The 12161-nt window shown below is 31.8% G+C and overlaps 1 protein-coding gene across 1 annotated transcript; it reads left to right on the top strand.

The window, feature by feature from the left end:
* Nucleotides 1-2282: 2282 nt before the first annotated feature.
* LOC143915254 (uncharacterized) lies at nucleotides 2283-9519 on the top strand. The gene is made up of 7 exons (XM_077435809.1): nucleotides 2283-2398; nucleotides 3101-3217; nucleotides 4859-5014; nucleotides 5110-5243; nucleotides 7607-7814; nucleotides 8524-8716; nucleotides 8996-9519. The coding sequence occupies exons 2-7, from the start codon at nucleotides 3143-3145 to the stop codon at nucleotides 9142-9144; spliced, it is 915 nt and encodes a 304-aa protein (XP_077291935.1). The 5' UTR covers nucleotides 2283-2398; nucleotides 3101-3142; the 3' UTR covers nucleotides 9145-9519.
* The last annotated feature ends 2642 nt before the right edge of the window (nucleotides 9520-12161 follow it).

Below are 12161 nucleotides of genomic sequence, written 5' to 3'. Positions count from 1 at the left end.
CACGTAAAAGAATTGTCCTTGTAAATTAAGACAAAAGGCGAAAATTCTTTCATCGATTTTTTGACTACGACATTACTAATTAGTCAAAACGTAAAGTTTACTACCTAAAAAAGAATTGTAATTGTTCGGTCTTTATATATGTATGTATGTGTATAAACATATATGTTGGGCATAGAGATATTTAATAAAATAAATACACGCGCACAACCAATCAGCGTGAAGTGGTCCATGTGGACTAAAACGTTTGACCAATTAGAGCAACGACGATACATTCTGACCAATGAGTGCATTTTAAGCATCGGCTATAGGGATATGGCGTGACGACTGATCGTGTCGAGGAGACGCGGGGAAGCGGGGTAGCGGGGGTGGTGGGGGTGAAGAGAATCTGACATGTGCTCTTGATATTGAGCACCTGACATGGAACGGGTGACGTCAGCGCCAGATGCGCTGTGCGGGAGAGTTTAATGAGTGAACGGGTTGAAACAGCGAGCGTGTAATGCGGGCACTCAAAATTTCACTTTGAATACATGCGCATGCCTATACATTATATTTATATATAACATATGTACATATATAACTTTATTTTAATTCGCGTATCAATTCCTTTGCGGAACCATTCATTGCAATCAACGGGCACAACACTAGTATATGTATAATAATATTATTATATATTATAATAGTATAATATTTCATACATAATATAATATTTCAAATTTTTGAAAAATAGCAAAAAATACAATTCAATCGATTGCAATATGATGAATAAATATTATGATAGACCTTACTTTTTCGAAAAAAAAGAATTTCTATTATGATTACGAGAAATTCGAGATGTGGCTTTTATAAAATTGAAAGTTTTAGTTGAATACTTAATTACAAACTAAATTAGTGTTAATTTTAGAAAAGTGAAAGGCATCTAATTTAAATTGATGTTTGATACGATGTATCCAGATCAAATATATAAGCATACTTTCAATATTAAACAATGAAGAATATTACATTGAATATGAAATTCATATCTATTTTATAACAATACATCGATTCATTGAAAAAAAAATACGTGATAATATTATGATAATAATTTTTTATACGAATCAAATTATATATTATTTTACAAATTATGGATTTCGACCTTCAAAATAAAGTTTCATCGAAATATGCTTCATTGAAATTACTATCAATAATATAACATTTATAATATAAATACAGACGTATTCACAAAATTCGTAAATCACCGATATTAAAACATTCCATACCAATATTCCGAAAATGAAATAATATTCAACCGTAGCTTGTTCAAGCTATCCAAGATCCTAAATAAGCATTGCAACGAAGCAATTTAATTTATCAATAATAATTGATGGAATTCATACATAATATAATACTAAAGGCAACCCAAAGCACCTCTCGTAGACATGCTTTCGAACCAACACGGTTTATAACTTAATATGTACATATTATACGTACGTACATATATGGGACATGGGTATTTGGAGTTAACAGGTTTTATCTTCTATGTGTGTAGATGTTGTTATATGCGCCATTCTGCGGTTTGACGACTTAACTTTTCGTAAAACATTTCTTATATGTATGTATATATACCGAAATATTCCATAAAACTTATACAATAAGCGGTTGACAGGGGAGGGTTTGGTACGTGCAAACTTTCAAGTTTCTATTGTGTGCCAATAGCGCATTGAAAAAGCCGAAAGTCGAGTCGTTTTATGTTTTTTTTTTTTCAGCGAAGAAATGTTCATTTTCTTGTTGACACATCTCAGATATTATTTATTACGGAAAGGTCGAAGAAAAGTGTCGAATTTTCCGAAGATGATTGACATTTTAGACGCAGAATCGACAGTGCGCAAGATGAAAAATAAAATATAATAAAGATAACTTGACAATGAACCAAAAAAATGTCAATCTAATTGATTGAGTTGATTTGAAAAATATATCTTAACAAATACAAATTAAATATTCTTATCATCATTGTACATATGTACATATGAATTTGACAATTTTTTTGATGAAAAGTCGTTTGATGAACAGTATATAAATACTGGTAATTATATATTTTTACTGGATATAAATACTGGTATGTATATATTTTTCATTGAATGATCTACCTATACATCAAATTTTATATTTATCTCTAAAAATCCTTATCTTACATCCTATTAGAATTACATATATTGTATTTTATAATGTAAAAAACAATGTGTATTGTTTTATATTTATAACAAAATTTGTATTGTTATTTATAAATATAAGTGAATTGTACTTTTAGTGACAGAATTTGATTGATTTGCTCAATAGTGAATATTTAAATGAAAATATTATGATAAAGATGTTCATTCTCTCAGTGTGCTCGTCTCGACTATCTGCAAATTTTCACCAGAAGGTAATAATTAATATAAATATACATATATACATATATGTACATACATAATCTTCTTTAAATTATGCAATAATTTAATACATACATATGTACGTGGGTATACATACATACATACATACATTTGTAGAAAACTTGAACAAAGAATTATGTATGACGATGATGATGATGTACATATGTACGATCGGCTGTAGATGATGATGAAGATATATACATATATGTGGATAATTTAAAGTAACCTAAATTAACAATTATTTTTATAAAATTAAAAATATTAGAATAATTTATATCATACATATAATTGTATTGTTTTTACAAGGTGTTTTTTTTATAATGTAACATAACCTATGCTTATTGAATATGAATGTACCTAACGTAAGTTTTTGTCATTTTGAAAATTTAAGAGTATATTCGAGTATTTGAATACTTCGTTATGCACTATTCGATATTTTAATAGTTGAACTCGATAAATATTTGATAGCCCTAGCACATACATACATTGTACATATGTACAAATGCACATATGATATTATATATGTATTAGAAGCTAAATTTAAATATAAATGCAGTGCGGGACAATGTCGACTTAGTCTTAAAAATATTATTCGTTTCTTTGTTTGTAATTGATAAATTGTATTTGAACAGTTCAACTTGTACATGTTAATTTTAAAAATACTATTTTTATATTGTTTGTTTTGATAATTTCAGGTTATTTAAAATTTGAACAGTTAACTGGCAAACAGTCACAAAATGATTAAAAACGCTTTAAAAAATAATGAGAGACAAGTTGACAGAGTAATCCTGATTGGAGGTAGCATTTATCCGGTTTGTACCACATTACAATATTTTATTTTACTGTCCATATTGTTTTCTATAAAAGGAGTATCAAACAAATTGTTTCTATCAAATCGTGTATGTATCAGTGGCGTGCGGTGACTTTTCAACCAAAGGATGCTGTCCAAAGCTTTTATTCTTTAAAAACTTTGGACAGCATCTTTTTGCAGCATTTTGGACAAGGATGCTGTCCAAAATTTTATTTTATTTTTCCAAAAATTGTCATATTTATATTTATTAAAATGTCTTTGTTATGTTTTGGTTTTTGAATGAATATTCCATATATTGGTGTGGGTTTTGGGCTCTTAACAATAATCTCTTTTTCATTATATGGTAGAGAAGAAAATGTCCTATTTAATACATCTTTAATTAAACAATTGCAATTATTATTAAAAGGCGATAAATCCACTTGCATTGTTACTTTGGCTATTTATATTTAGGGCCATAATAAATAATAATTTAGGACGCAATAAATTCAATAAAATAAAAAAATAAATAACTTGGGACGTAACGTACGAAATATCAATCAACGAACAAAGCAAAGTCCATACATAAAAAAAAACTAATCAAGTCCATACATACGCAAAAGGAGATTTTGCTTCCAGAGCAAGTGTCGCGCGAGCGAGACGACTGTAGAGTCGTCTCACTCATGCGCATACGGAAGAGTGACTGCTCACTTGTGCGCATGCGCAAAAGATTTGAAGAGAACTTCAGCATCCATGGTAATACAAGCTTGATGGGAAACAAGCACCGGTCGCGCAGACGGCTACGGCCTTTCAACGGGGATGCTCGTTTATGTCAATTTTGTATCAGATAAAAGATCGTATATATCATAATCACGTAATCAAAACTACATAAATGAAAGAGAAATAAAACCAAGAAATTCAGAAAACAAACGGTATGAAAATATTTTTGACGTAAAATTTAAGGGATTCCACTTATATGTATAAAGGCACGCCACTTATATGTATATATAATATATTAGGCGGAAGGGAAAAACGTGAATTTTAGATTTCCTATAGATGGATAGCTTGACCTAGTGGAAAACTTTCATCGTATCAAGGGAACGTTAAATATAAAAAAAATTTATTAATATATTTTTAAAAATGTCCTATTTGTTTTTTTTTTTCAATTTTAAGAAAATCGTCATTTTTTCATGTTCCTGTGATTATTTAAAAAAAAAAGTCATTGAGAACTTCCTTGAGTATATTGTATGTATATAAAATTAAGGGTTTCCATCGCCAAAAATCCAAAATTCGCATCTTTCGCTTCGGCCTAATGTACCTATGTACCCGTGAGGCGTTATATTTGAAAGTAGATAAATACACTTTTCATCATTTCGATAAATATTTCGCAAAGCATTAGATATAATAATTTGTGTTTAGCAATTTTTAATAATGCTGTTGGCCTGTAATACGTTTATTATGCTTTTCCGAGATTCTGGACATATCGAATCTACGGAAGTGTTCACAATTTATGAAGTAAATCAAACAGAAAGAGTGTTTTTCGAACTGAAAATTCGACTTCCGCCAATTTCAAATATAACGGCTCATATTAACATACATATGTAGATACACATCTCAATGTTAAGTCTTACCGATTTATCATCATTCGGTTGAAATTGTATTTTAGCCATCTCAAGTTATCGAAGAGTACGTTCAGACCAATAAAAACTGGATAAAATTTGGCGATTTGAATGTAGGTGATAGGTCAAACTTTGGCATCGTACAAGTCCAAGACAAATTTCTAATCCTGGGTGGTGTCGACAGTAATGTCGTAACAAATGTTGTATGTAAATGAACATTCTTATATTTCATTTTATTCCGATTTGATAAATCACTGTAAAATTGTGCATCGATATACATATGTATTATGATTTTCAGGTAGAGAGCCTTAATTTGACTAGTGGTGTATTGACAAAACTTCAACCGATGACGTTTTCCCGTCAATATCCTCAAGCAGCGGTTTTGAATGATTATGTGTATGTGTTTGGCGGTCCCAACACATCGGTTGAAAGGTACGACAAGACAATTTTACATTAAATAAATACATACATCAAATCATTCACATTATGATGAAGCATATATTCAAATACATATATCATATATAATAGTTCTATTCTGTCTGCGATAACGCTCGCCGTAGTATAATAGTCGTTTCGTTTCGTTATAATATAAGAAGAATAAACCTATATATACTATTTCTACCAAATTTTCCTCTAGGAAAATAGTCTCACGAGCATTTAGCGCCATCTCTTCAAAATTAATTAACTTTTCTATTTGTGTTTTATATTGTTTATAAGTAGGTAGGTTTTTACCTTATTTTTCATATTAAACAATTAAATATAAATACATATAATTAAAAGGTATTTGAAAAAAATATGACCGCGTGTGGATCGAACACATTACCGAGACAACTCTTTTATTTTTTTTTATTTAATAACTTTTTCCATACCCCAAGCAATGAAATTTCCCCGGGCACAACACTACATAGTATGAAATAGTCTCCTTGCTATCGTTTAACCCTCGAGTACAGATACCTCAAAAATCACACGCGCAGCGATATGGGATACAAAGTAACCCCCTACTCAAAATAGATTTTTCAACTCTTTTCAAAACCTCTCAGAATCATTAAAAATCTTTGTATGAAATGAATCTAAAACATAATCGGGATATTGATGAAAAATTTTTTTTTTTTTTTAGAGTGAATAGTGCGATCCCTATCGTCGTGCTGTACCTTATCATAGCATGGGTGTTGACATTATTTAGTTATTAAATAAAAAAAAAGTAAAATAAATGTGTCGTTGCTCGCGTGTTCGATTTTTTACATACCTCCTTGCATTTCACATGGTTTTCGTGTTAGTGGTCATATTTTTATATCTCTTATCTCTTATCCGATCGTTTTCATACTTTGCCATATTGCTCATTTTGGTCATCAATATACGTTAATGTATCGTCTGCCATTACGTTGGAGATAAAATATCGTATACAACGCGTTTTAAAAACGGGTCCCGTAGACCTTCCTGGCGTTTAACAAGCGTTCGTCCCGTGTCTTCCAACCTGTTCGCCGTGATATGGCCATATCAGATTTTAATTTTTTAAACGCCTCTATATTTTATAAAATTTGCTCTATAGGTTCTCGTTATCTCTAATATTTAAATATTTATAGTTTTAACTCTCATATGTATGTATAAATTTCAAATTTGGCGTCTAGCTTCATGTAATGTAATACACGATATATATATTGATTTTTGGCCAAATATGTCAGATCTGACATTTCACGGCTAAAAGTATATCTCTTCACGGAGTTTTATCTGCGAGATAAGTATTCAATAAGATGTTATATTGTATCTACATATGTAATTGTTAATATGATTTACAATAAGCTTACATACATTTAGTTTTTTACAATAAGCTTAAATACATACATCACATACAATTATTTTTAGTTATCAGCTGATTTATTTTCAAATACATTTTAAATGTATTTAATTTAATATTTATATTTAATTGTTTAATATGAAAAAAATGGTAAAAACCACCTACTTACCTACATCCATATAAACAATATAAAATACCAATAGAAAATTTAATTAATTAAATAAATTTTCAATAGACGGCGGTAAATTCTTTGCCAAACGGAAACATTAGTAGTGATCGGTATATATAGAAGTTTTTTTCTTTTTGTATTATATTGTATACACGTTTTGGCAGTGGTTTAGTTGTGACGTACATATGTTTGTCGAATCGAAATACATTTTAATTAATCAATTGCTAGTTAGTTTATCCACTGATTATACAGTAATGAACGGAAATGAGTAGTCGCGGCGCTAGAAAATAATTTGACGATGCAAATACACAGGCCTCAAAGTGAGACACTCGCTCTTCTACAAACTCTTTCTTGGTAGCCGAAAGAAAGCACGGTAACCGTTATTGTATTACTCCTTTATCCTCTTAATTGTCTCCAGTATAGTATAGTATTTCGTCCATAGTTCTCCAGTATAGAGGCTAGTACAAAATTACATAAATAATTGTACAAAATAACATGATTAATTGACGCATATTTGATCTTACGCGTAGTGCTCTTTTTTGACTTTCGATGTCACTGTTATCGCATAGATTTACCGTCAGCAAGTGTCCCAGGTATTTGACTTCACGCACGTTTACAAGATTTTGTTCATCCAAAATTATGTTGGGAACAAAATGAGGGCCTGGGCCGTGTCAAAATATCAAGACCATCGATTTAATCGTATTATATTGAATCGTTCTGCATCATAACACGTGCAAACTTCCAAAAGTCGATTCAAAGCTGACGAAGAAGCAGATGTGGTTACAGAATTTTCCTCCTATACATATATTCTTATATTAATTTCATTTTAAGGTACGATTTGTCAAACAATATTTGGAACGAGATGCCATCTTTATCTGTAAATCGTCGAGCATGTGGAGTTGCCGTATTGAATGACGAAATCTATTTAGTTGGAGGTTGGATAAATGATTCATCATCCTCATTGGTGGAAGCTTTCAACCCAATTACCAAAACTTGGAGAACATGTTCGTCGATGAGCGTTCCGAGGATGTGGCCTGGGGTACGTGTACTTTATTCGTTTGTGATCATACGCGATCACTTTTAATACTCCTTAAATTTCCCAATTTTACATGGTAATCGTCATAGTTCTTTATCAACTCAAAATAAAATAAAATTAAATCGCGCGCTCATTTTACCATTATTAACCTATGCTTCACCTGTATGGAATAACGCCCCAAATACTAATCTTTCCAAGCTCCCAATAAAAATAAATAATTCCCTAAAAATAATTTATAACACACCCATGTATAATAGCATGAAAAAACTGCATGTCATAAATAATATTCCGTTAGTCACAGACATTACTAGCAGACTAACCATTAGATTATATGACAGAATCACTAATAACCATACTAACAAACTTGTGAAGAGTCTCGGTGATTACAACAGACTACCTAAACACAATCTGCTTTAGGTCATCGACTTTAGAGAGTCTTTAATTAATATTATGTATTAGATATATTATGAGCATTTATAAGAATTATAAATAGGTTTTTGAGCTCTTTTTCCTATTATGCTGTACATTAACATTAGAATAATATAATACTACGTTTACTAACAAAATTAAATTTAAATTGTAAAATAGAAAATGATCAGTAGATCAGTAGCTATTAAAATATATATAAGATGTATTGTGAACACCCTTTCCCTCAGCCTCAGTTTTAACTCAAATATATTTTATTACTATATGACTGCATTGAAATACACAGGTAACGGCTTTCGGTGGAAATCTGTACGCAATCGGCGGTAAAAAATTAGATACATCCCCATCGGAAAGATATACCAGCGTAGAGCGATACGATCCAAATTCCGACAAATGGACATTTGTTGCTAGCTTGGGCATGGCGAGATACGGTATTACAGTATTCTCTAATTTTTATAACGGGACTTTGTTAGCAATAGGTAAGTTGAACAAATTAATCACATAAAACTTTGACTATATTTGAAAGTGGCAAAATTCCAATATACAATTCCAAAAATTCAGTTACAAATTGTTATCACTTTTTTCGTTATTAACGTATTACAGGCCACCGGTATTTTTAAATATTGTTAAACGTGAAACATTATATTTAACGTTTTGCGAGATATTTTTTGAAATTAAGAAAAGTGGACTTAAGCCAATTTCAAATATAACGGTTCATATTATAAAATTAAGCCAAAAACATATATTTTTTAATTTAGGAGGTAGTGACGGGAACTCTTTGATGAGTGAGATGATAGTGGAAGAATATGACGTGGCTAGAGATATATGGCGTGAAATCGGACCATTGAATAATGGCCGTGAAAAAGCATATGTCTTCTCAGTATCATTAGAAATGATAAAAGATTAATTTTATCTACGTATAGTTTAATTGTATCTTAATCCATTATTGAATTACAAATTTTGAAATATCAAATGTAAAAATATTTAAAAATATTTGAAATATCAAATATAAAACGTATTTAATTATGTAGATTATCTACATATTCTCATACAATGTATTAATATGTATGTATATGAATAATATTAAACAAATTTTACTATTGAAAAAAGGGATTTCATTTCCAAATACACATACATACATGTATGTATGTATGTACATTTAATGTGTATTTTCTATTTGCTTCCATTAAACATAGAAGTCTCAACCTTTTCCTTAAGTTGACCAACGAAAACGTTTTCATCGAAATTTATACAAATAAATACATGTGAGAAATAAGTATGCAAGTAATGTTTTATTTTACCACATACATTTCTATTAAAGGAGCCATGACAGGAATTACCCCAAGACGACACATATGGTTAGATTATTTTTTGTACATAACTACTAACAATTTCAAACATGCAGTACAATTAAATATACATTTTATTTTTACATAGATATATACCAGGAAGGCCTAACAGTTAACCCCAATGCGCCTTCCTAGACAATTAATTACAAACATTGCAGCATTGTTTATTATATAAATCGCTGTATTTCGAGAGGCTGAAGAACACGAAATTAAGAATTAATTAATTAATGAATTAATCCATAGAGACATCTATGGATTTAGACTTGTACATAATTTTTTATATATTGTACATAAATCAAATTTAGATATTTGTGACATAGCGGGTAGGATTGTTTTTGCCAATTTGTTGAAACCGTTTCAACAATGAAATCAGATAAATTGGCAAACTCTTATAGAAAACGATTGACTTGGAGTCACAAATACCCAAGTCTGACCAGCAGCATTAAAGATTAGCACGATCGGGATCGAACCCGGTAACCTCTCGATGGTAATCATAAATGCAACCACCAAGCCATACTGCTGGCTATATATTTATATAGAATATAATACAGAATTCTATGGACAAACTGGTACAATCAACAAATTTTGATATACCTACTGCAAATTTTGCGAGAAATAAATTTTATATGAGAATGTAGGTAGGATATTTATAAGAATCGACAAATTCGAGATGCTACAAACTTCAACTTGTGAAAAACTGGGGCAGAAGATATCGATTTATTGGAACCGTTACAGCAATGAAGCCAGATAAATTGGAACTTCCAAATATTGTACATATTATATGTACATATATTCACCTGTAGTTGTTTGTTATCGTATATTTTAGCAACAACACAATCGATTTTTTTTTCGATTCATAGGCGCCGATTCGATTTTTTTCGTTTCAAAGGATTCGAAGTCCCGGGGGGTGGAGGCGCCAAGGGCGCAGACGCAGCCGCTGGAGGTGAAGCCTCCTAGGGGGCGAAGCCCTACCCGATTTCTCTTCGGATTCTGGTATACATATAATTTCGAAAGAGTATATAGCTTTGTTTGTTCGTGAGAGTCAATTTAATAAAATAAATAAATGAGTATTCAAATAAATTTATATAAAATAAAACTAATCAAATAAATTTAATAAAATGTTTACTATTAGATTAGTCATGTTTTTTTTTTTTTTTTTTTTTTTTTGGTGCCATCTTATCGATTCCCGATAAATCATCACCAGCGATATCGTTGCTCTTCAGATCATGTACGGGCACTACGGAATCATCACTCCGTCCCCAAAATTGTGAATTGGGCTTCTGAATCTCTCACATTCAGAACACCAATTCGTGAGGCTTTTTTCGCTTTAAACGCCTCTGCTGGTGAGTTGTGTCCAATAGCTGCAACGCTTCTATGTTAGGGTGACGGTGTAGTCTCAACTCGTGCCTCCCGGCGCATTCTCGGATGACTTCTTTTACTTTTTTGATTTTAAGGTCCTTGTGGATCTCTTCATTTGTGACGAAGCGATATGCATCGGTGATAATCCTCAAAAACTGGTTTTGACATCTTTGCATTTTTTCGATATTGGATGGCTTACTGCATCCCCACAGTTGTATGCCATATGTCCATATTGGCTTCACGATTGCCTGGTATATCAGTTTTTTGCATTGTAGGTCTAATTTGGAGTGTCTTCCTATTAGCCAATGCATTTCTCTTTGTTTAATTCGAATCTGTTCTATTTTTTTTTAATGTGATGCCTCCACGTAAGCCTTGAGTCAAGATGCAGTCCTAAATATTTAGCTGACAAAGCTTGTGGAACTTGGATTCCGTTTATGAAAGTCTGAGTGCTGACACTATTTCGTCGCAGTGCAAATGTGACCTGCATTGATTTTAGCTCGTTGAGTTTCATTTTCCAGTCCTTGGTCCATTTGCTGATCTTGTCCAGTGCACGCTGCAGGCGTTCAAATGCTTCCTTCTGTGACTCGCTCGATGACATAATGACTGTGTCATCTGCAAATGTTCCAATGAATGTCTCTTCGCTTGTCGGGATGTCAGCAGTGTATATCAGGTACAGTATAGGCCCTATTACGCTTCCCTGTGGTACTCCTGCAGAGGCTGTGAAAAAGTTAGAGAATGCCTCCTCATGAGCAACTCTGAATTTGCGTCCGGATAAGTATGATTCCAGTAATTTGACATAATTTCCAGGTAATGACTTGCTGATTTTGTGGATAAGTCCTTCGTGCCATACCCTGTCGAAGGCCTGTGAGACATCAAGAAATACAGCTGGACAATACTTTTTTTCCTCTAGCGATTGCTCTATTTTTGAAATAACACGGTGCACTTGATCGATGGTAGAATGTTTCGACCTAAATCCAAATTGGAAGTCGGGAACATCGGTTAAGGGCTTGAGTCTTTTTAATAATAGTTTTTCGAATAGCTTAGAGATCGCAGGCAACAAGGATATTGGTCTGTATGATGTCACTTGTTCGAGTGACTTTTCAGGTTTCTTCAACATTATGATTTGAGCAGTTTTGAAGCACTCTGGCACATGCTTGAGCCGGAAACATGCATTGTATAAGTATGTTAGCATGATAATAGCCTTTTTTGAAAGTTC

Source organism: Arctopsyche grandis, chromosome 8, assembly GCF_051622035.1.
Source record: "Arctopsyche grandis isolate Sample6627 chromosome 8, ASM5162203v2, whole genome shotgun sequence".
NCBI lineage: Eukaryota > Metazoa > Arthropoda > Insecta > Trichoptera > Hydropsychidae > Arctopsyche > Arctopsyche grandis.
Note: the sequence above shows the minus strand (reverse complement) of the source record. Positions and strands in the feature narration are given on the sequence as shown.

What these genes read in the sequence shown, in the direction of transcription:
- LOC143915254 (XM_077435809.1), top strand. Translation starts at nt 3,143, where the DNA reads ATGATTAAAAACGCTTTAAAAAATAATGAGAGACAAGTTGACAGAGTA. An exon ending in GTAATGTCGTAACAAATGTT is followed by an intron (nt 5,015 to 5,109) that starts GTATGTAAATGA and finishes TATGATTTTCAG; the next exon opens with GTAGAGAGCCTTAATTTGAC. An exon ending in CCCAACACATCGGTTGAAAG is followed by an intron (nt 5,244 to 7,606) that starts GTACGACAAGAC and finishes TTTCATTTTAAG; the next exon opens with GTACGATTTGTCAAACAATA.